Consider the following 25,468-nt stretch of genomic DNA (forward strand, 5'->3'; position numbering starts at 1 on the left):
CCCGTGGGAGAGGGGTTCCTTCCCGCTGGGGCATCTGGGGAGGCTTTGTAAGCAGAGAACAGGTGAGCTGGGCCTCGCAGGACCGTTATGTACTTTCTGCACACAAATGTGAAACACAACTTGGATTGTAAGGGAAATAACGGACCCTCTGATATCTACTAGCCAAGATTGTACCACAGTTGACTTTCTCAGAACTTGAAAGAGAGGGGAGTAACATTTGCACCCAAATTGTAGCTGCAGATGAATTCAGACAGGATTCTGTTCCTTAAGCTTAAAAAAATAATCAATCTAATGGCACTTGCCTATAGTCCCAATTCTACAACGTAATGAGATCTGGTCTCAAAAAATTTTTTGTATTTACATAGAGAGAAATTATTCTAAACAGGTAATTTTTAAACACATGTGTTAGAAGTTCTTTCCTTTAAGTTATCTCATTTTACCTTCACATGAACACTGAGGATTATGCTTATTCCCACTTTACTAATAAACTAGACTCCGAGAGGTTAGCTTACTTGCCTGGAGTCACACAGCCAGGAAGAACACAGGATTCTTCTGCACTACATAAAACGTGTATCTACTGGTGCATAGTAGGCAGGGGAGTGTTCTTGTGGTTTTGAGAATTTCATCTAAATCAAACTATTTCAGAAAAATAGAATTAAATACAAGGACACTCCCCCCCCCACAAAGAAACCTGTAGGAGTTCAGCAGCATATGCTTAGGAAGCCAGTGCCCCACTCACTCTTACAGTCCCTGTCACCTGCCATCCCACCCCTGCAGGGCCGTGGTCAAGGCACAGTAGGTGGCTGCACACACTCCAGCCATCCCCAAGTGGCAGGGTGTGGCTGAACCTCAGTCCAAACAAAACATGACAGGAAGAAAGCAAGCAATTACCAGCGTTTGCACCTGGTCTGTTAACTGGCATCTGAGGGAAGCCGTGAGGAATCTGTTATATTTTGGTTTGGGCATCCCATGGTAAAAACTGAGGGCAGAGTGTGCCCTGCCAGTTATCTGCCCCAAACCTCTCACCTCTCTAGTTCCACCCTCATGGTTATGGAAACGAGCAGCTTCAAGAGACGTTGTTCCTTGAGATTGGGAGCCATTCTTTTGAGCCCACAGACTTTACTGAGCACATACCATGTGCAGAGGTGCTTCAATTTGCTGTTACTTAAACAGTGGGCTGTGGACCATGGTCATGACCACACTGTTTCTGGGCACAGCAAGTGAGGAGCCTGTGCCTGCCCCTCACTTTGTGCCTGTGGCCAAGCCTTCCTTAGTCCATCTGCCACTGTCTTAGAGCTGGTCTTGGTGAAGGAAGCCACATGCTGGTTCCCACTGTGGCACTGCTCTTTACCTCCCTGCACACCAGGAGGAAGCCATCAGACACTAATCCTGCCCCCCCCACCCCAGGAGCCAGCAAGGTAAGGAGGCAGGGCCTGCACATAACCCCTGCAACCCGCAGCTCGCCCAGCACAAGGCTCCAAGGAGCTGTTCGGAAACCTCTGTCAGATTAACAGTCAAAAAGAACTCCATGCAAGGCCCCATGTATGGTGTGTGCCTGCAGTCCCAGTGACTAGGGAGGCTGAGGCAGGAGGATCACAAGTTTTAGGCCAGCCTCAGCAACTTAATGAGACCCTGTCTCAAGATAAATAAATAAATAAAAGGACTAGGGGTGGAGCTCAGTGGTAAAGCACCCCTAGGTTCAATCCCATACCAAAAAAAAAAAAAAAAAAGAAACCTCTGGAACTCGGGTATGTGCCATAGGAGACATGAACTAAGGAGTAAGGGCACACAGAACAGAGAATCCAACAGACAGGATCCATCGGGAGGGAGAGGGCAGGTGTGTCCACACTAACAGCTGCTCAGGGAAGGAATGGAGCAGCAAGATCCCCAGGGTAGCTCACGGCCTCGCTCCTTCCCATAGCCATGGTGACATGGGTGCAGTTTGGAGAGGTCTGCCCAACAGCCAGCCGGACATACTGTGCTCTCTGTGTGACGTTGAGAGAACTGTGGAGCTTGAGGGTCTGTCAGTGAGATAAGAAGCAACCTGGGAAGAAAGAAAAGAAGGGGCTGGGGTTGTGGCTCAGTGACAGAGCACTTGCCTAGCATGTGAGAGGCACTGGGTTCCATCCTCAGCATCAATACAAATAAAACAAAGGCAAGCTGCCCATCTACAACCTCAAAAAAAATTTTTTTTAAGGATTTGGGTGTCAGCAGACAGGGTTTCGAGGACAGGCACTGCCTCTAGACAACTGGACAAGCAACAGCTACTTACCTCACTTGTCTGAGCCTGAGCTACTCTCTCTGTGTGTGGGGGGGGCGGGGGTAAAGAAACTCCTGGAGGCGGGAGGGAGGCGGGAGCGTTACTCTTCAACTTCTATGAGATGGACTTGTCAACTGTAAAGTGCTTGACCTATGGCACCAACAAAGGGCTGTGAGCTTCTCATCTAACCTTCCTGGGGGTCTCCAACTAGTAGCTCATGGAAGACAGATTTGTTTAGTGTAACTTAATGTGACCTAGAACAAGGTATAAGCATGTTGGCTGTTGGCAGTTGGCATCCACTGGCTGGTGGCTTCTGGGGTGGGTTTTGGTGAGTCACTCATCCATCATGTCTGGCCTCTGCTAGCAGGAAACCGTGCTGAGCATGTGGTGGGAGGGGGTTACTACCAAACAGCCAGCCAGTGAGTACTTGTTGTCCAGGGCTGGGAGGTGTGTGACGGTTCAGAAAGACTAGAAGAAACTCTGTGATCCCAGAGACTCAGTTCAAGACCAGCCTCCGCCACTTACCAAGGTCCTATGCAAATTAGAGAGACCCTGTCTCTAAATAAGTTATAAAAAGGGCTGGGGGTGGACTGGGGTTATGCCTCAGCAGTAGAGCGCTCACCTAGCACATGTGGGGCACTGGGTTTGATCCTTAGACCACATAAAAATAAATAAAGGCATTGTATCCAACTAAAACTTAAAAATGTTTTTAAAAAGAAAGGGCTGGGGATGTGGCTCAGAGGCAAAGGGCCTCTGAGTTTGATCCCCAGTTTGGTACTGGAGCAGAGGAGACATGGCCCTCGGGAGCATTGAGAGAGGACATAGAAGTGAGGCGGAAATATGATACATGCCGAGCACAGCATCTGACGTAAAGTAAGTGCTCAATAAATGGTAACCCTTCATCATCATCACCACTGCCAGGAAGAGGGATGATGTTCAGGGAGGAAAAGAGCACAGGCTGAGACTAGATGTTGAGGGCCACAGCTGAGTCGGGATGACACATGGCATTTTTGCCAGAAGTAGTGGTTGAGAGGTGACGCCAGCGAGCCATTAAGATGATGACTTTTGAGTTCTCACAGAGTTCCCGTTGAGTTCCGGTTGAGCTCTCACCTGGATTCCTGAAGAGTTCCAGTTGGTTGGGGAAGTGCTGGTGGTGGGAGTTCCGGTTGGTGTGGTGTGTGCCTGGAGGAGCCTCATGGGTGGCGTTCGGGAGAGTTCCCAGGGAATGTGCTGGTGGAGTTTGGAAATAAAATTTGTTCCTGCTTGAGTGGCTCGTGATTTGTGCCCAGCCAGACTGCGGCAACTAGAGTAAGTAGAGGACATGGAGGAGGCCAAAGCAGAGACCCTGGAAATGAGAGAATTAAAGTTAGTTGCGTGGCCAGGTTCCCTGGAAGGGGACTTTGCACACTTCCTGGGAGGAGCCGGGCAGCAGGAAGCTGTTGATCCTTTATAAGAGAAGTGACTGGCCACTGCCACCCATGACAAGCACGTGGGCAGTTGGCAAGGGGGACACACGCAGGCGATATCTGTTGCCTGGGGGCCAGACTCTGACTAGCATTGATCCTGAGTAGGAATGTCCTGATCCTCGCGCTCTCTGAAATTCCATGAAGGTCTCTAGCAAGAGAGTGGGGACCAGACCTCAGGGCCTGTAGCTTCCTGCCCGCATGTCATTTGTCTCTCTTTCTGCATCTTCTCTTCAGTGTCCTTTCTGTCACTATGAGGAAAAATCATTAGTATGCTAATCTAGCTAGCCATCATTTTAAAACTGACCTTTGCTAACCTGCCTTTGCAATTTCAGGAACTATGTTTGACTTCTCTAAAAGTAACCTTAAATTGTAGTCTTGTAAGAATTCCAGAGCTGTATCCTTCACTCCTTCTTCTAATGAGGTTATGACCAAATGCTCATTATAATTGCTTTAGACTCCTTTTAATTTTCAAGCTTATTAATCATAAGAAGAGTTATTTAAAATTGCATAAATTAATCTTAGATTAAAAGCCCATCAAAGCCTCGAAACAATTAAGAATAAGTAGGATTTCCCTGGGGCAGCAAGTTTTATTTTAATATTGTAGTCAGGTGGATATCAGAACCTTGAAGTATGGTAGTGATTAATGTATGCAAAATTTAAATGAGATTTTTTAAATGGCAAATCTAAATCACATATTGACCTAACTGTAGGCTTTAACTGCATTGTCTGTCATATATTTAAACTGTTTACTAATCAACATTTTAATTACCGTGTATGCTGGCAAACCCTAGGACAAATAAAATCCAGCATTTTAAAATGTTGCTGGGAAGTCTGGTGCCCAAAATAACAAGACTCCACTGCTGGGAGGCCCGAGGAAGCGGCTCAGACCATGGCCTAGTGCAGGCCTCACGTGGGGGCTATGAAAGCTGCTGGGCCCCAGCCCTCACCTGGAGATTCCCCACCCATCCCTCAAGCTGCCCCCTGGGTCTCCTTGGAAGTTTATTCACATTTAATTAGGGAAAACTTCCTTTCTATATTTAAGTCTCAATTGCCAAACATTATTTATTTTTTTAAATATATATTTTTAGTTGTAGGTCGACACAATACCTCTATTTTATTTTTATGTGGTACTGAGGATCGAACCCAGTACCTCACATGTGCTAGGCGAGCGCTCTACCACTGAGCCACAACCCCAGCCTGCCAAACATTATTTAAGCTGTGTAGTTCTGGGGTCACAAGCTTTCTCCTCATGTACATGATAGGGAGATAAGATGTTTCCAGAAAGACTTTTTTATTTGGGGGTGAGGTTGCTAGGGATTGAACCCAGTGCCTTGTGCGTGCAAGGCAAGCACTCTACTAACTGAGCTGTATCCCCAGCCCCCAGAAAGACATTCGATTTGACCTCAGCCTCTTGTCTGACCTCTCGACCCTCCTTGGTCACTGCAGGGGTGACCAGGCTGGGCCCCAGAAGGTGTCCATAGCTGCGTTATATTTAGAAAGAATCCCTCTATTTTACACATACCATTTCATTATCAAAGGTGTACAGGTAAGAAGGCCACCTGGAACAAATTATTTCACCCTCAAAAGTTAAGTTGCCAGTTGATGGAAAGGGACAGTAGTGTCCAACCCACTGGTTCTGTTTTGGGGAAAGTCCAAACAAGATAAAGCATGAGTGGTAGAAAACAATAAGTCCCCCAAAAAATCAATTAATTTATTTATTAATTAATTAAGAATTAATAAATTATTTTAAAGAATTTAACCTTTATTTTTTATTAATTTGTTTTTTATGTGGTGCTGAGGATCGAACCCAGTGCCTCAACAGTGCTAGGCAAGCTCTTAACACTGAGCTACAATCCCAGCCCCCAAAATGTTTATTCTTGCTCTAAAAATAAATGTGTATTTATTTTTTTAACATTTATTTTTTAGTTGTAGTTGAACACAACACACTTATTTCACTTGTTTATTTTTGTATGTGGTGCTGAGGATTGAACCCAGGGTCTCACACGTGCGAGGCAAGCGCTCCACCACTGAGCCACAACCCCAGCCCAAATGTGTATTTATTGATGTTTCTTTTTTGTTGTTGTTTTGTTTCATACCAGGGATTGAACCCAGCACTTAACCACTGAGCCACATCCCCAGCCCTCTTTTGTATTTTATTTAGAGACAGGATCTCGCTAAGTTGCTTAGGGCCCCTCTAAGTTGCTGAAGCTGGGTTTGAACTTGCAATCCTCCTGTCTCAGCCTCCTGTGCCGCTGGAATTACAGGCATGTTCCACTGCACCCAGCCAATTAGTGTGTTTCTAAAAGTAGTTTGTAATTTATAGTTAAAATTCAGATAGTACAGAAGGATATACCACAAGAAGTTAGTCTTTTTACAAACCCCAAGCTCCTACCCCTCCTCCTAGCCCTGCTCTGCAGAAATAAGCACTGGTAATAGTAGCTTGTGTACCCTAGAATCTTTAATTTTTTTTATTCTGCACTTTGCTTTTTCAATGAATATGCCTTTGAAATCCTTCCACATCATGTAAAGGTCTACTTCATTATTTTTAATGGCTGCATGATACTCCACTATATGGGGGTGCCATATTTGTTTAACCAGGACCCTGTCATAGAACATTCTGACCATTTCAGATTTTCACTGTTCAAACAGTGACTTTGTGTATCCTAACTGGATGTGAGAATGCTATTCTTCCTCATCTCTTTAGATACTAGATTATAGGACTTTAATCTTTGCCTGATCAGTGGTAAAATGGCATCTAGTTATTATTTAATTTGTATTGCTTTTATTAAAATGAGAATGAACTATATTTTTCGCATATTCATTGGCCATTTGTATTTTTTTACATCCTTTGCCTATTTTTCTGTAAGATGTGTTATCTCCTTCTTCATCTTTCTGAGCCTTGCTTTCTCCTTCTAGAAAGTGAGGGGGTACATGTACAACCTCCAGGGCTCCTTCCCACCTCTGCGGTCCAGGTCCAAGATCCAGCATCCTCTGGGCAGCTGTAACGCCACCAGGCCCCATCTGCTCCCAACCTTTTTTGGGCCAGTGCTGAGGCTGCATAGCCAGTAGCTGGGGGAAAACGACAAGAGGGTCCTTTTCTTTTCCCTTTGTTTGGTGTATATCTTCCTTTTTTAAAAGAGCAGGCTTGGAAATTGCAAGACAGAGCTGGGATTGAACTTCCTTTAAAGCTGCCTGTAGACATCAGGAATATTTATTTTCTCTATTTGTTTTCAGCCTGGGAAGACTGTGTGGTTTTCTCTACACTGTCCTGATGGAGCCCTGACCAGCAAGCGTGCAATGCCCCTAGCCCTAATGTGCCATTAATGATAGGTTAATGTACAGTATAATGTTTTTGGGACTACGGGTTCATTACACTTCTGAGTGTGAGGTCTTTCCACAGAGCGCCCAAGGTCCCATTGCATTATATCATGCAATAAAAATACCCTTTTCATATCACACACTAATAAACTGTATTTGAAATGCTGTCTGAGGGCACTGCCGTCTTGTCTGTAGGCTGTGCACGGATGCAACAGTTGGGCTTCCTTTTTCTATTTTGTGTTTTAGTTACACGCGATTCTGAACCCAGGAAAGTCTGCTCCTTCTGGGTGTAAATGGGGAGCAGGCTGGACCTTTAGGCCTGGGTCTCTGGGAAGAGGTCACCCACTAAGGGTCGGGTCCTGGATATGTGGCAGGCAGGGCTCTGGATGCTCCACCGCCCATCTCGCCACCTCTGCATCTGTGAGGAGAGCGGGGCACTGAACGTGTATAAAAGTTCCCTTGGAGAAGGGTGTGACGAGCCCTGGAAAGTTTAGGCCACTCATCATCGTGTGCCTGGAGATGGTTCTGTGACAGCCTGTGTATTGGGACTTCTGTACCCAGTGAAAGGAGGTGGCGGGTATGCTGTGTCATTGAGAATGGAGTCCACAGGACTCCTGGGGGTCAGGGGGACTTATTCCCCGCCTGCCCAGGCGCCTATATTGCGTGGATAGGAGATCATCTCCCGCCATGTGAGCAGGCGGCTGGTGCGAGTGTCCTCTCTTGAGAGGCACATTGTCACTTGGGCCTTCCAGACGTTGTCCTCTGAGCCATCAGCTGGCATCACAGGTAATTTTGAAGTTTTGATGCATCAGAAGAAGAGATCCTTTTACACTCAACAGGAGAAAGAGCCTCAGAATCGAGGAATAAGGCCAAGACTAGAAGACTGGAGGACTTTGGGTCTCCTATTTCACATTTTCTCTAGAGCAGACCATGGTGTCTGTAGCCTTGTTTTCTAGGGGAGTTACTTCTACCAGACGTTGGGTGTGGGGCAAGAGTGACAGTAACATCCAAGAAGCAGGGTTTGAGTTCTGGCCCTGAGACTTGGAGCGCCCTCCTTGCTTCCTCAGAGGGCAGCGTGTCTGTTTGTAAAACAGGTTCACATTTAACTTCTGATGGGACCTTGGAGGCCACATGAAGCCCTGGCCTGCGTGAGTGCTCACAGCTGCCACGTTGCATGGCTATTCTTGCCATGTCAAAATAGAAGGCACAGATGTGGAGCCTGTCCACCTTAAATCCCAGCTCCACCTTGGCCAGATCACATAACGTCTCTGAGCCTAGTTTTCAAATGAGCCTAGTTTTCAAACTGAGGGAGTAGCAGCAGCACCATCCAGCCATTTCTTGGGTGGCTATGCCACCTGAGGATGGGGGAGCTCTGGTAGGAACACCTGTTCAGATGCTACTGCTTGTGAATATGGGCACTGCTTCCTCCAGACCGTGTTCAAACTGGGTTACCACTGACTAGATAGCCTCAGAGCAGAGCCAGTAAGGGCAGCTCTTAGAAACATCCAGTGATCTGCCCCTCCCCCGTCAGAGTGTGCCAGTGCCAAAGTATAGGCTCACAATAGCACAAAGCAGTAAAAGGGCAGATCCTACCAACCACTCTTCATAACAAGCAGCGGGGCAGATCAGGAGCAGGCAGAGCCTGCTCAGTGAGAAGAGTGTCGGCCCCTGCTCGTGAGGTCAGTGCTGGGGTGCTTAGAGTAGTGGCTCAAGAATGTATTTGCAAAAGGAAGTTAAGATCAAAGGAACCGCTGGACACGGTGGTGCACACCTGTAATCCCAGTGGTTCAGGAGGCTGAGGCAAGAGGATCTCGAGTTCAAAACCAGCTCAACAATTTAGTGAAGCTCTAAGCAACTCAGTGAGACCTTGTCCCTAAATAAAATACAAAAAAGGGCTGGGGATGTGGCTCAGTGGTTTAGCACCCCTGGTTTCAGTCCCCAGTGCCAGAGAGAGAGAGAGAGAGAGAGAGAGAGAGAGAGAGAGAGAGAGAGATCGATCAAAGGAAACTACCAAGGGGTTGAATTGGCCTGTAGAGCAAAGACAATGATGGAAAGGAAAAAACAAGTTGCTGAGACCTTTCACAAAAGACTGGACCCTCTGGTTTTAGGCAAGTCCCCTCCATTGTTATGAGAAGACTATTTAAATTTCAAGGGTATTAGTTTTTCTTTTAGGGGTACAGGCTTTCACTAAACCTTTTGTTTTCAAACATAGGGACTTTCAAAGACTTGAGTAAACCTCCCAGGGGTTAAATCTGTCTTGGGGGCTGCCAGGACTTGAAAAATGTTACCCTGTATCAAGAAAACCAGAAGTGACAAGTTCATTTAAAAAGCCTGGTTTGTCATTGTTTATCTAATTTTCAGAGTTGACACAGAAAATTAAACCAGCTGACACTCACTCCCTGACCATCTCTGGCTCATTTCCCTGGTCCTTTCCTACCTGACCTTGCTACCACAAATGCGCCAAACCCAAAATATAAAACTTCCCACAGAGTTTCTGAAATGCCCTGTAGCCATTCCAAGATTATGTCATAGGATGTCATCCCTAATGTTATTAAAAAACAAGTCGAGGTTATAAATCTACTCTGCAAGGTATTTCTTTTTCTTTTTTTTTTCCTTCCCCTTCCACTTGGGCCATAAATCTCAGAAGTAATCAAACTCTCTGCAGAGGAAGCCAAGATAAACTGGGCCCCTAAGTGGCCCCATAAGTCTTTATAGAATCCAGAAGACAGCAGGTCCGTCTTCCCTGTGACGTCACACAGTGCTTCACAGCAGACTGTACTGGGCAGAGTGAGAGCTTTCGCCATGCACAGTGCCAGCACTCTGTAATTCAGCACCAGTGGTGAATGAGCTGCTTTATGAAGCAAGTTCAGATAAATGAAATCATCCTACATAAAACCAAAATTTAAAAAAAAAAAAATCAAACAAGTAGCAGGTCCACTGAAATGTATCATGCACTCCCCCAACCTCCTAAACAGATTATATGCATCAGGATTTAGCTAAAAAACAAACAAACAAGCCACTCCCTTTAGATCATTGTTATGGATGTCTTGCTGTATTCTGCTGCAGCTCTGGTGTCTCCTGATGTTGTCGTGCAGAGGGCATATGTCCCCAAGCCAGTTTTTTGTTTTTGTGTTGGTTACATGGTGTTGGTATTAGATGAAATGTACAAGTCTTAGTGTAACTTCAGATTCATAGTCTTAGAAAAGGTTGAAAGATTTCAGGGGCAGGTAGATGGGAACCTCTAGATCTGGAAATAAGCCATTTACTAAACAGGAATATGATCATTTTGCTCTTGAGTTGGTTACTAGGGTGGACTTCAAATTGCTGCTGTTTTGTTATTTTCTGAGGAGACCAAATAGCCATGAATGGGCCAGATAAAGTCCTGCTGCTCTAAACCCAGACTTAGGTACAGGTACATAGACGCTTCTCAGTGCTCCAGTGTGAACATCACTGAACCAATGTCTCCAGGAAAACCAGAGCCTAGCTACCAGCAGAAGCAAGCTTGTAATCAAGTAACTGTCGTTCTTAAAGTGAAATAGACTTGGGTTTCATAAGGCCCTGCAGTGAAGGACCCAGCTCATATGTAAATAGATAGAATGTGGGCCCTCAGTCCCCCGTCCTGAGCACAGCCAGTGATCCCACCCCAGAAGACAAAGGTCACCCATTCAGTGCCACAGAAAACACCTTCCCAGCTCCTGTACATTTAATTTTCTTCAACATTACCTTGCAAACCACAGTAAATCAATAGCAGAATAGTTAAGTACCACAGGTTGTTTGTGTTTTGTTTTAAAAAATAATGCTCAAGGCCAAGAGCGGGTTCTATTGATGATTTTTATTTGCAACCAGGATGCAAAATGACCAGAATTTTCAAACAGTTTGCTTCCTTTTTATGGATTTCCTATTTAAAAAAAAAAAAAAAAAAAAAAAGCAAGGGCAGTTTTGAAAGGAGAAACTCTAGTTTCTGCTATTAGTTGTTAGCTAATAGCAGAAACTAGAGTAACAGGTATTTTTCAATCCTGTATATTACAGATGCATTCCTTGTGGGGGGAGCGGTACTGGGGATTAAACCTAGGGGCCCTCGTCCACTGAGCCACATCCCCAGCTCTCTCTTGTATTTTATTTAGAAATAGGGTCTCACTGAGTTGCTTAGTGACCACTAAGTTGCTGAGGCTGGCTTTGAACTCATGATCCTGCTCAGCCTCTTCAGCCACTAGGATTATAGGTGTGGGCCACCACGCCTGGCTACAAATGCATTCTTTTTTCACATTTTACAAAGGGGCCCCCATACAGTTCCCTGGACCCCCAACCCCACAGCACCTCGTTCACTGAATTGAGTGAGGCTCCAAAAAATCTGGAGCATCATAGGTGAAAACAGGAAAAAGGTGGTGCTTCACTGAATGTTATTTACCCCAAATGATGATGTCTGTCGTCCATAGCTGTTTTTGTTTCCTCTTGTGTTTTTTGTTGGTTTGATACCATCAGACCTTTTCCAGTTTAACTTCAGTATTAGTGTGAATGGTTTATTTCTCCCTGTGAAGAAACTAGAAAAACCGTTACTAAGATAGATTTCAAGTGCATAGCAGCTTTGACTTAATGGGCTGCTCCTTCAAATAAGATGAGACAATGGATATGAAATGCTGTAAAAAGTTAAGTGTGATACCAGGGCTCAAAATCCATGGCCTGGCTGCCAGGGCATGTTTTGTCCCAGCTCCTTGGCACCTTGCCAGTCCACACCATTAACACCCTTCCCCGCGCCCGCATCCTCGCTCTGTATTTTCAGATACATTGGTTTCATATCGTTCATATGGTAAAACCATGCTCTTCTTAAATTTAGGCCAGATTTGAGATTATATATCCTTTTATCATTCCTGAGGGTGTTTACTTATATCTTCTCTTCACCAATTTTGTCAATTTTTTTTTTTATTTTACCCATCTCTTCTAAAGAGCAACTGTTTTATTCAAGTGCTCAGTTCTGTATCTTTCTCTAGTTCCTTTATGTTCTTACCTCTATCATTTGTTGGCTAATGTTTTCTTTAGACTTTTTTTTGTTCTATTTATAAAAACCATTGAATTGAACATGTAATTCATAAATCTCTGATCTTTTTCCCTAATATATGTCTACAATTCTATAAATTACCTCCTAATTATGGTTTTAGTGGCATCCCACAATTGTTTATATATAGCTTTTAGGTTTTGTTTGTTGTGGTACTGGGGATTAAACCCCGGGCCCTGTGCATGCTAGGCAAGTGTTCTACCACTGAGCTACACTCCCATCCCTTTCCATTTTTATTGAGACAGGGCTTTGCTAAGTTGCCCAGGCTGGCCTTGAACTTGTAATCCTCCTACCCTTCAAGGATTACAGGTATGCCCCATCACATCTGGATGTCATTCAGTTTTAAGTACAGTTGAGCATCCCTAATCAGGAAATCAGAAATAACCCAAAATCTAAAACTTTTTGAGAGTTAATAAGGTGCCACCAGTGGAAAATTCCACACCTGAACTCTTGACAGATCGTAGTCAGAATGCAAGTGCACCAAAAATATTGTTAAAATTACCTTCAGGCTCTGTGTATGTAGTATATATGAAACATAAATGAATTTTGTGTTTAGACTTGGGTTCCATCCCTAAAATATCTAATTTATGCATGTGCAAATATTCCAAAAATCAAAAAAAAGGCTAAAATATGAAACACCTTCAATTCTAAGCATTTCAGATAAATGGTATTCACCCTGTTGTTTCCAGCTTCAATTAGGACTTCTTTTTTTGACCCACAGATTATTTAGAAGCATTTTTTGTTGTTGTTTCTAAATATTGAAAGATAAACTGGGGCCCTAAGTGGGGCCAGGCTAATTGATTGAAAGATGTTTCATTATCTTGTGACTGTTGTCTAATTTTAGTGCACTGTGGTCACAGAACATGGTGTGTATAACATCAGGTCTGTTATTTGTTGAAACTCAGTACATGGTCATTTTTTTCTATGTTCTCTCGAGTTGCTTAAAAACAACATATTTTCTCCAATTTTTTAATGCATTGTCCTGTGAACATCCCTCAGATAAACCTTGTTAATTGTGTTCCTCTAATACTCTGTAGCTCTACTGATTTCCTGCCTGCTTTATCTATCAATTTCTGAGAGAGGTGTGTTCAGCTCCTTCAAACTCTTGGTGTGGCTTTGTCCATTTCTCCTTGCATTTTCTTCCTTCTTTGCTTTACATGCTTTAAGGCTGTGATATCAGGCGCTGCATCAAAACATTGTATCTTCATTGTGAAGTATTTTTTATCTTTATGTAATAACTTTCTTTAGTATATTTGTTTTAAATTTTTCTTTTGTCTGATATTAATATAGCTTTGCCATATTCTTCTGGTTGGCACTTATCACTGTGCATTTTAATATCTCTTTACTTCTGTGTTCTCTTGTTTCATATGAACTTTTGCAGTTTGTTGATTTTTAAATTTCATCTTAGTCAGTTTTAACTGATTAGTTTAATCATTGTATTGTTTATTGATATATTCTAAATTATTTTTCTTCTATCCCATTTTGCATGTACCCATTTTGTACTTTCTCTCTCCTTTTTTTATTTTCTTATTATTTCTCCACTTGATTACAATAAGGGTATTCCCTTCCCCCTTTATCTTCCCATTGGTTTAGAAATTTTGTTTCTAAATTCTAATTGATTATCCTTAATTTTTTTTTTTTGTACCATGGATTGAATGCAGGGGTTTTTAACCACTGAGCCATACCCCCATCCCTTTTTCGTATTTTGAGACAGAGTCTTGCTGATTTACTTAGGGCCTTACTTAAATTGCTAAGACTGTCTTTGAACTTGAGATCCTCCTGCCTCAGCCTCTTGAGCTGCTGGGATTACAGGCATGCACCACCATGCCCAGCCTTAAATTGTTAATTTAGCAACGCTTAAAGTAATCACTAAATATACCCTCCTTCCAAAAAATAATTAGTGTTTGAATCAATCTCTTACTTTTATTTTAGGTAGAGTTGGCTTTAACGTCATGTAATAAAAAATAGCTGCTTAAATGAGATGGGGGCAGTTCCCACTCAGTAACAAAGGCAGGAAGCAGATACTCTGGCAGCGGTGGCAGCTCTTCTCTCCTGTGCTCCAGCCAGTAGTAAAGAGGAAGGGAAGTGGAAAATTTTGCCTGCCTCTTCTCTTACAGACAGAATTTCTAGGAGTTAACCAGTCACAGTGGTACACACCTATAATCCAAGCAATCTGGGAAGCAGAGGCAGGACGATCCCAAGTTTGAGCCCCAAAGCAATTTTTCAAGACCCCATCTCAAAATAAAAAAGGGCTTGGGATGTGGCTCAGTGGGGAAGCACCTCCGGTTTCAATTCCCACTACAAAAATAAAAGAATTTCTAGAAACTGGTCCACAGCACATCTACTCTCATGGTATTGGCCAGAACTAGCCCCAGGGGAGACTGGAAATGCCTCTGCTTTGCAGGGTGACAGTATTCCCTGTGAAACTCAGGGTTCTTACCACAAAGGAGGAAGGGGGACTAAAGAGTGAGAGGCAGCTGGCAGTCTCTGCCACATGCTGGACTTGAGGGCTCTAGTTCTCTGATCACCCCCTCTTCTTCCATGACACCACAGTCTGGTTTTAGATCTTCAGAATACTGTCGTGGTGGCTTTCTATATTCCAGTGTTTATTTACATTTAACCATATGCTGACCAATTCTTTGTTCTTCATCGCCATTGAGTCCTTCCTCCCTTCTGAGGCTTCTTTTCCTTTCTGAAGATGTTAAGAGTTCTGTCAATCAGGGCCTATGTATGGTAAAACTGGCTCAGTTTTGTTCTAGGATTGTTTTCACTTTCCCCCTCATTCTTTTTCTTTTTTCTTTTCTTTTTTTTTTAATGTCAGTGATAGAGATTAAATCTAGGACTTTGCACTTGGTAGGCTACCACATCCCTTTTAAATTTTATTTTGAGATGGATTCTTCTAGATTGCTGAGTCTGGACTTGAATTTGTGATCCTCCTGTCTCAGCCTCCCAAGGATCTGGAATTACAGGCATGTACTACTGCACATGGCTGCTCTCACTCTTTTGATTGTTAGTTTCATTGTGTTTAGAAGCCTAAACTGACAATTTTCCCCAGAACCTTGGAAATGCCCTACTGTCCTCTGGCTTCTGCTCCTACTAGGAAGAATCTGTTGACTGCCAGATTGCCACCTCTGGTCCTAGATATTCTATAATTACATTGATTTTTCTAAGTATGGAGTCTGTCATATTTATTTTACTTGAAAATCATTGGGAACTCTTTTTCGGTATTAGGGGTGGAACTCAGGAATTTAGTGTTCTACCACTGAGCTACAGACCTCCCCGCCTCCCCCACCCCTGCTGCAGCCCTTTTTTTATTTTGAGGTAAGATCTTGCTAAGTTGCACAGGCAGGCCTTGAACTTATGATCCTCCTGCCTCAGCTTCTGAATAGCTGGGATTATAGGAATGCACCACTGCACCCAGAGTCAAAATCAGTGGACTTTTGAATTTATATCCTCTGGACTTTTCTGTTTGGCGTTTAAAAAAAGAAAGAAATTCTCTCTGTACTGCCTTTTTGGGTAATTTTCTTTTATTTTTTTCTTAAGATAAAGGTATTGTGTCCAACTACTTCTAAAAAATAAATGTTTATATATATTTACACACACACACACACACACACACACACACACACACATATTTATTTATTTTTTAGTTGTAGTTGTCAATACCTCTATTTTTTTATGTGGTGTTGAGGATCAAACCCAGGGCTGAGCATGCGCCAGGCGAGCTCTGTACCACTGAGCCACAACCCCAGCCCTCAAATGTACTTTTTTTATTAACATTTTCTTTCTGGTTATTTTTCCATAGTCTCTGTTCTGAGAGCACTGATCTTCCTCTGTGTTGTGTCTGCCAACTCTTGTCCATGGGGAATTGTTTCTTTATATGTTTTGGAATTTTTATTAAGCTCATATTTTTATTAAGCTCATATTAAATGGGCCTATTATTCTGGAAATTCTTAGATTTCAGAAATATTGAATGGTTTTCCCTTTGCTTCTTGAGGCACCCTAGAATACCACTAGATCAGGATCAGGGTTTAATGTATTAGCCAGGGATTCTCAGACCACAGAGCTGGTATATTGAACCCTCCAAACCATGGAAGGCTCGGCTTCATTTTTGCCTCTCTTGGGCCACTTCCCATCAGAGCTACCTTATCTTCCCCTTGCTGCTGGGCAGACTTTTCCAGATCCTTCCTTCTGTAGTCCTGCTTCATTCAGGTACTCGGTGTCAGTTTTCCAGGTGGACTCTCTCCTCCTGCATCTACTTAGGTCTTAATGTTTCCGGGTCCAACATTCCTGAAACCAATCCCGAAGAGTCACAAGACTCTACTCACATACTTATAATTGTGATTTTCAGCTCCCTCTTTATTTTTAGGACTTGGGGACTTTTGTTCTTTCTTGTGACTAAGCCATGCTTTATTTTTTCATGTTCTAGTCTATCTAACATGGCCAGGTGTTTGAAGATGGAGGGCCTTGGGGTGGTCTAATCTGTCAGCTTCTTTCTTCATTCACTCACTGCGGAATCATTCAGTTCTATTTGGTTCAACAAACTTCCTGAGCTCCCACCATGTGCCGGAAGTTGTGTTGCTGCTTCTGCTACTCTTTCCCCCTTCTCTATTCTCACACGCTGCTATCTTTGGACCTGGAATGTCCCCCAAAGTTTTCATCACTGGCTTGGCACTATTGGGAAGTGGGAGAAATGTTTAAGAGAGGGGTCTAGTGGGAGGTTTTAGGTCTTTGTAGTGTGCCATTGAATGTGTCATCCTCTTCTCTTTTTCACATCCCAGCCCCAGGGGACTGGTTTTGCTCTGTCACAGATTCTAGCATAATGTGCTGTTTGCCATAGGCCCAGAGCAACAGGATGGATCCATCACACACTGAAACCATGAGCCAAAATAAATAGTTTTCTTCCTAAGGTGATTATCTCTGGCCTGTGTTATAGTAACAGGAAGCTAACTAAAACGTGCACAAGTACCCGTATGCAGAACCGAGATCTCAGCGCTCAAACATTACAGCCAAGAGATAAGAAAAATAGAGGATATGGAAGAGTGTATGTTCTGAGGATAGTGTCTTTAAACCTTCACCACCACATAGCTGTCACCCCAAGAGACAAACCTTGAATATCCAGACATCCTAACTGACCTCCAATTCACAGCTTGGACCTGCTACAGACCCTCCTCAAGCATGAGTCCTCAACATCATCTGGGACAGGACTCCCACTCTCCCTCTGAGGCCCTTGTCCTGACGCCTCTGTGCATCTGCTCAGCCCAAGACTGAAGTGGCAGAGAGGATGCAGCATGTTTCTGCTATACCCCTGCCTCTGCCAGGGCACCACCACAGCCCCCTTAGATGGGAATATATATATATATATATATATATGCGCCAGGAATTGAATTCAAGGGTGCCTAACCACTGAGCCACATCTCTAACCTCCCTCCCCCCCCTTTTTTTTTTTAATTTTGAGACAGGGTCTCAATAGGTTGCTTATAACCTTACTAAGTTGCTAAGGTTGGCTTCGAACCTGCGATCCTACTGCCTCAGCCTTCCAAGCCACTGGGATTACAGGCGTACACCACCACACTCATATTGTTAAACTTCCTCAGACACTCTGCCAAAGGTCAGCACCCCAAATACACCCCTCATCGTGGCCTACTGAAGTCTCTCTGTGCCCATTTCCACACTACATAGTACTAGTCCCATGTCTGCCCTGGAAGCACACGCCCTAGAACAACTCACAGAGACCTCTGCAAGCCTCTTGTTCTGCTAGGCCATTTTCTGACCAATTATTAAGAACACATAGATCTACTCAGAGGAAAGGTGGGGAGCTCCTTGACCCCCTCAGATGGCCATGTGCCATCTAGGAGAGCTAGAGGTAATCAGTTTGCTACTAATAATTGAATGTTTGGAGGGAAACATCTATTTCTGTAGCCATTGTGAAGAATAAACTCAGGAAGGTTGATTGAAATGGCATGTCACAGCCACAAATCATTCCTGAGGTCTTAAAAGAAAATGAAGTCTGGAAGACGCTCTCCTACCCCTGCCCCAGATATTGGGGAAAACATAGAAATTGGAAGCTGAAACGCATGTTCTCAGGACAGGCCTGCTGGGTACCCAGGCCATGCACACTCGCGCCCTTGACTGCTGCACCCCAGCTCCTGGGGCCGCTCCCTGTGAGCCTGCGCGGGGTGTCTGGAGGCCCAGCTGCCTGTCAGATAGTCTCAGTTGGTCTTCCCAGCCCCGAGGGGGGGGGGGCGGGGGGAGAGAGCTCTTCCAAACAAGGGCAGCAGGCAGACGACAGCTTCCCAGGCTTCAAAACCAGCTGGGGAGAAGACCTAGAAATGACAGCGAGAGAGTGGGTATCAGCTTTGCTTCTGTGAAGATCTGGACTGAAGGATGTGCTTACTGGTGTGGTACCAGTGGCCTTGCTAAAAGCTTGCCCACTGAGCCCCGCTCAGAGTGAACAGCCAGAGGTCTCCCCTGAGAGCAGGAGATGCCATGGCCCAGTAGCTCAGTCCCCCCCTGGTGTCACAACCTCCTCCCTCCATTCCCTGGAGAGGACCCAGGGAATGGAGGACCCACTTGGGTATTCCTTCTCATAGGTGAGTAGCTGTGACCTTACACACCTCACAACCAGCAGGGTGACGGGAAACGGCAACACGACTCAGTCCAGAGCCCCAGGTGGAACCCACACTCCTCAGCCTCTCCCTGTTGCTTTGCCCATCAGGGCCCCCAGCATCCTCAGTCCAGCCACAGCCTTCCCCGCTGCCCTGTGGACTGACCTGGGCACACCCAGGGGGCGGGATGGGGGGAGCCCCGTGGGAGCCCCCAGGGATGGTTGTGATGTATCATCTCACGTCATTACTGTTCTAAGAGCTGCCACTGCCCTGCCACTCATCAGCCGTTGAGCAGGTGTTGGCCATCTGTGCGCCCTTCTATAAATTATTTATCTTCTGTAATCTGGAATTTTCTCCTGTGTAAATAAGGATTATATTAGTAATTTTTAAACTTTTTGTTATGTGAAATGAAGGCAGGACTCGATATAGACAAGAAGTGATAAGGTTTTAGCGTGAATATGTTAGTATCCATTGTAGACACTTCTTTTTTAAAATCATCCAGGAAGCTTCTCTTGAGGACCACAAACCTCGGAGAGCTGGGGTCACCGGGGACAGTTGCTGTCTTATATCTATCTCAGTAGATCGTCTCAGTGGCACCGTGTTGAAATCTTGACACACCCCGCTGCTGTCTCAGGCATTCACTAAACCTGTGTGGATGATTTAAAATGGAACAGCAGAATACTTTTATTTCAAAGTTTAGTCACTGACCGTGACGACCAGCTCTCCTATGATTGCTTATGGTACGTCAAGCCGTAGGTATTCAGAGCTTTGAAAGCAGATACCATCAGAACCTCAGAGCAACCCTGACCCACCCCGACCTCACTGTATGTCGCAGGGCTGGCCACAGGGCAGACACTCAGGAAGGAGCTCCATGTCCCTGGGCTCTGGTGGGATACTCACACAAAAATGTATACACACACAATCCGAGTGGACATCCCAGCTCTGAGTTTTCTCAAATGACCAGTACCACAACAGCACTCTTACTTACCAAACTACATGTAAGAATCAAACAGATTTAACAAGTTGACAGACTTTGCTCCAAAACCTGCAAATAATAATAATAACATCACAATGCAAGACGACAAATCATCATTATTCAATGCAACACTTTGAAATGAACATAACTGAGTGTATATATTACTTTAATCATTTTTTAATGTAATTTAAAATAATGAAATTTGAATGAAACATCTATAGAAATGCCACATACCTCACACCCTGTGACTCCACAGGTCTCTGAGGTCCCATCCAATCCTAACAGTCCTCCATTCTTGCTGAGAGGGGAGGGCTGGAGTAGTACATAGAGTCTTAAGCAAGGCTCCCAGGTCACAAGAGGGAAGGAGAGTGAGGGCCCATGCAGGCACCTTTTGCAGGCCTCCACCTAATTACAGGGCTGCCCTGCTGTCCCCTTGAGCAGATTGTTGGACTCGTTATTCATTTGGATCTGGACTGGGAGATACCTGGCCAAGGTCTAGGGCATCCTCTCCCATGCAGAGGAATCAAGATGGGAGATGAATCGAGATGAATGGCCGAGGTTTTACTCTTCTAAATAGGAAACTGAAATCTTTGAGCTGTCTGTGTGTATATGTGTGTGTGCATGTGTCTGTGTGTGTGTGTATGTTTAAGGAATGAACACAGGGCCTCACACAAGTGCTCTACTACTGAGCTACATACACCCCCAGCTCTTTTTATTTTGAGACAGTATCTCACTGTATGATTGCCCAGGCTGGCCTCCAACTTTAAATCCTCCTGCCTCAGCCTCCCAAGTGGCTAGGATTACAGGTATGCACCACCACACCTTGCTCAAGAGCTATCTTTGTATGAGAGACCTGTTACTTAACGTTGAGTAACAGCAAGGTTAGAGAAGCAAATTGCACTAACCATTTAGGAGAGCATTATTGGATAACTATCTCCTTTAATATATTATCCTTTTTATATCAACTTTAAAGAAACCAACTAGTCGCTGATACTAAATGACAGACAACCTGTGCTGTCTCTGTCTATCTGCACACCCACCTTCCACTATTCACTTACATTTACTACTTCCTGAATACTTGCTCAGGGTGCTATGAGCTTTGTATATTTTATTTTATTATATTGATCTTTCCAACAAACCTATGCAGTAGGTACTGCTACTATCTTCATTTTACATATGAGGAAAATGAAGGTCGAGTGACAGTGGCTCATCCCATGCTTTAAATAAACGGGGGAGATGATCTCTTGTACCATAAATTCCAGCAAGGATTGGGCTTTGGAGATGCAATGCAAAGGACAAGCTCTGTGGCCTTGACAAGTTCGTGGATCTTTCTGTGCTTAGCTTCCTTGTCTGTAAAATGGGGATAATATTAATACTTAGTCGAGTTGCTGAGTACCAAATAACTAACTAGAAATCCTTGACACCTACGAATCTGAACAGGGAGGATGCAAGGATGCTTTTTTCCCTCCCCAATTTTAGTTAAAAATTAGTTGTTGAGTACCTACAATGTACAAGCTACTCTTTAAAAAGTAGAAATATAAAACTCACTGTGCTCGACCTTGGAGGATAGCAGTGGTCAGGGGGCAGTGTGGTGTCTTCCGTGGTGGGAAAGTGTTCTGAATTTAAGCCCTTACTCTGTCACCTTCTGGCTCTGTGGCCTTGTCCCCATCCTCATGTTTCCTGGAGCCTTGGTTTTCTTTGTCTGTAAGGTAGGATTGCTGGGAAGGTTCACGTTGGCCATGTGCATCTTGGAGGTCTTTACCTCTGCACAGCAAGTGCCTGGGGAGATACAGACATACAGGGTGTACAAATCACTTTCTCATGCCATAGGTGCTATTTGAGAGCCTACTATGTGCTAGGCATGCATCAGGCCTTGCAGTCATGAGTTATGAATTGATTCAAATGTATGATGATCTTTAGGAAAGTTATATAATGAGAAGAAAATGTGGGGACCCCCCAAAAAGTCCTATCTAGGAAGAAACTCAAAGCCCAAAAGCAGACAGTGAGGTTCCACTCACATGAGCACTGGACTGAGTCCAGACTTAGCCCTGCAGCAGGCTCCAAGCCCCTGTCCTACCTAGCAGGCCACACTAGCCCTTCCACCTCTGGCTTCTAGACAGGGGCTCAGGAGTGTCCTAGCTTTCCTTTGGGAAGGCATCTCATAACGATGGAGTAGGTGGGCAAGAAATGGGAACTTCAGGCAGGCACGGTGGTGCACTCCTATAATCCCAGTGACTCTAGAGGCCAAGGCAGGAGGATCCCAAGTTCAAGGCCAGCCTGGTAACCTAGCCAAACCTTGTCTCAAAAAATAAAAAGGAGATGTAGGTTGGTAGAAAGTGCCCCTGGGTTCAATCCCCAGTACCAAAAAAAGAAAAAAAAACCTGGGATGGAGGGAACTTCAGCAGAGAGGTGAGCATCCAGCTCTGAGGCAGGCCAGACAGCACCTAGGCAAAGGAGGGAGCAGAACGGAGACTCACAGCCCCTGTTCATAATGTGCCTCACTTTCACCAGCACCCTCCTCGTGCGCTTGGCCCCTCTGGTGGGGGTCTGCAGCAGTGACGCTGGCCATCTCTGGCTGCCGTTGGCTCCTCCTGTCCTGTGCCATGTCGGACGCATCCTCCCTCTTGCAGTCCCTTCCTTTGTCTTCATTCTGGCCCCCAACTTCTGTGGCAAAATCTGTGAAGCAGAATACTTCAGCCCTTCCTGGTTTAACTGTTGTGGTGCCCTGCGAGGAGGCAGGAAGTGAGTGTGGCATCCTCTGCGTGGTGTCCACTGCCTGGCAGTGAAGCCAGCAAGACACAGAGCAGCCCTAGCCTGGCAGCTGCCCAGCCACAGAGAGCGCTGCTCGCGTGGTTTCTGTCTGTCCCCCTGCACCTCCTGCTCTGATTCTCCCTCTCACATCTTCCTCTTGGGCACCCACCTAAACCAGTCCTAGTGGCTGGGGACAAACGAGTTGTACAGATCACTTCCTTGCAGGGTGTGCAAACCATCAAGGCTCTGGTGTGCCTCATCACCATGAGGCAGGGGTGACAACAGAGGCTGAGCCGGGAGGCCAGCAGCCCAGCAGCCCTCTCCCCTTCAACCACCACCTGTGGGCGCCTCCCCACAGAGCGGCCACCGGCCCTTCCTGTAATGTGAAGGAATGCCTCCAGTCCCCTCCTGCAGTTCCGCTCTGCTTGTTCCCGAACAGATGATAACAGAGATGGAGCATATGGCCCCAAAGTCACCCGGCATTCTGGGAAAGTGACACTGTTACCCCAGGCTTGGGGGGAGGGGCCCATGGCTTCTGAGCACAGCTTCTCCCTTTGTTCTTCAGAAGGGCACAAGGTCACCTCTCCTGAAAAGAAAGTGTGCGCACTTGGACTTCAGGAAGGATTTGCTCCATCTAAGCCATGATTAGAGGAAGCAGGTGGAGAGTGGGCATATACAGAGGGAGAACCTGCGGGAACCCAGATAGACTGCCTCTGGCCTCAGTCCCGCAGGCCTGCGCCACCCACCCACACCCACCCAACCTGGCCATCAGCCCCGCCCCCCACGGCCCCACAGAATGCCATACGCAGTCACAGGCCTGCCCCTCTGGGCTCCAGGCCTAGCTCCACCATAGCCTTGGTGGGTCCCACACTAGGCTGGGAGCCGGGGCACCCTCTAAGCTGAGGTCCCTTCCTCCTGGCACCTCTGAGAGTGCTTCCAAGCTAGACCCACGCAGCTGCACCTGGGAGCGGTTCTCACCTGGACTGGGCAAACCCCATGAACGGACAGCAGCAGCCCAGACCGAGGAGGCCTGGGCGTTCTTTCTTCCTGAACCCAGGGACATCTCAGGTCTGACCTGAGGTCTGGATGGGCCATAGTAGCCCCCTTCCTACTCCAACCTAGTCCTCCGCAGCTCCTGCCAGTGCTGGGGTCAGAGCACCATGGGCCTGCAGCCCTGCTGGCCATTATGAAGAGAGTGTGAGGAGCTTGTTGCTCCGAAGTACGCCGCTTCTAGCAAGTTCCCAGCTCCAGCCTGGGGAACCGCCAGGTGTAAATTCCTGAGCCAAAAAGCCACTTGGGGAGGACGGAAGAGAATGCTTTTTAGTTTTCCCTCCACCTTTGACTTGTGGCCAGGTCAGCCCTGTGGCCCTCTGTGCTTTCTTCTGGCCTTCCCTGGGAACTCCCTGGAGGCCCGGAGATTGTGAGTGTAGATCTTAGTGCTTCAGAACAGCAGGGAGGGTCTGGCTAAATATAACCTGGCCTGCCTGTGGGCTAAGTAGGTTAGAACCAGACAGGCCGCGTGGAGACAGCTGGCCCCTCCGAAGGCCAGCCCTCTGCCCCAGCCAGAAGGATGTGTAGGCCCCACACCTCCTCTCCCTCTCCCTCCCCTGGGGTTTCACCTTCCCTCCAGCTGCAGACTGCGGTTTATTTATAGGGGAGCTGTAGACAAAGGGGAAAACTAAAAGGGATTGACAAAGCCCCTGACAGGATGATTCTTTGGTCTCTGGGCAGCCACTGGACCAGAAAGCTGGCCACACAAGGGCCAGGCCTTGGCTGGGTGGCTGTGGGAGTGATGCCGATCTGAATAAGGACCAGACAGTGTGGAGTTAGGCAGGCCCCACCCTAAGGAGCTTTCAGGAGAAGGTAGCAGAGGCGTGACAGTAAGTACTCCAGACGTCCACCCTGGGGGCTAGGGCAGGTCACTGTCCCGGCCTGGGCCTGCTATCTAGGGTAAGAAAGGGGCTGAAAGCTACCCTTTTTACCTCTCTGAGAAAAAGACATCAGATCCAGGCTGAGCACAGGCCTTGGCAGGTGTGTGGAAGTCTGGGGGCTGAGCTCACTCCTGCTCCTCTTCCCTGCAGGGCCACCCGTTCATCGTGCAGTTCAATGATGGAAATGCCACAGTGGTGTCCATGTGGGTGTGCAGGGCTCTGGAGGAGAGGCGGAACCAGCAGGGGCCCCCGTGAGGCCTGAACCGGACACCGAAAGTCCAGGACCAGTCCACAAGGGGACAGCCCACCAGCAGCCCTCTCTCCGTTTGCTGCCTGTGCCAGAAGAGCTCTGCTGGCCCGGCCTCCCCGCCCTCACCTTCCATGCTGCCAGCAGGTGGCCAGCCCCAGGAGCCTCAAGGGGACCAGCACCTGCACCTGCGCAGTGCCTCGCCCCTCACCAGAGGGTGGGGACGGGGTGGGACGGTGAGGGTGGAGGCCCCGTGGTCCCCACCCCACTTCTGTTTTCCTAACATTTTCTTTGTAAAGGGTCAGGCCCTGTCAGCAGCACTGATGGGAATAAAAGTATTACGCTTTGGGGTGCCTCCCCCCACAAGGGTGTGTTGTTCATTGAGTCTGTTCTCACCAAAGATCGGGGGCACACAGGGGCTGTCCACTTGGGCAGGGACTTGTGTGACTTGTGTGACCCAGGCACCTGCAAGTACCCCAAGTGCTTCCCATGGCTAGGTGATGAAGCCACAGCTCAGCCCATTTGACAGACGAGAAACCAGAGTGTGGAGGTGCTAGGACCAAGGGGTGAGGAGTAGTGAGCCTGGGCCAGGGCCCAGACCTTGGGCCACGGTGGGCTCCTTACTGGACTGGAGTTTGCTCCACACCCTTGGGGGCTGCAGTCCTGGCAGTGACACCAGCTCCAACACAATGATCTGACCCTGGGTGACCTAGAAAAAGCAGGAGACAAAGAAAAAGGCCCAGGCATTTAACGGGCCACGTGCCCAGGTCTTCTTAATGGAAAAGAAGATGGCCAAGGTGTAAGGTGCAGACCCCCTCCTGCCTCCATCCTCCAGCTAAAGGGAAACATTCTGAGAGG

General features: G+C 46.3%; 1 protein-coding gene across 3 annotated transcripts in view; it reads left to right on the forward strand.

Annotated features, from left to right (window-relative positions):
* The window catches only part of Map2k5 (mitogen-activated protein kinase kinase 5), a 236,560-nt gene extending 211,607 nt beyond the window's left edge, over nt 1–24,953 (forward strand). For all 3 annotated transcript variants that reach the window (XM_076850990.2, XM_076850991.2, XM_076850992.2), the window contains one exon: nt 24,514–24,953. In XM_076850990.2, coding sequence (XP_076707105.1) covers nt 24,514–24,618 — 105 coding nt within the window. In that variant the 3' untranslated portion in view covers nt 24,619–24,953. The remainder of the gene's footprint in view (nt 1–24,513) is intronic.
* The last annotated feature ends 515 nt before the right edge of the window (nt 24,954–25,468 follow it).

Source organism: Callospermophilus lateralis, chromosome 3 (assembly GCF_048772815.1).
Source record: "Callospermophilus lateralis isolate mCalLat2 chromosome 3, mCalLat2.hap1, whole genome shotgun sequence".
NCBI classification, from domain to species: domain Eukaryota; kingdom Metazoa; phylum Chordata; class Mammalia; order Rodentia; family Sciuridae; genus Callospermophilus; species Callospermophilus lateralis.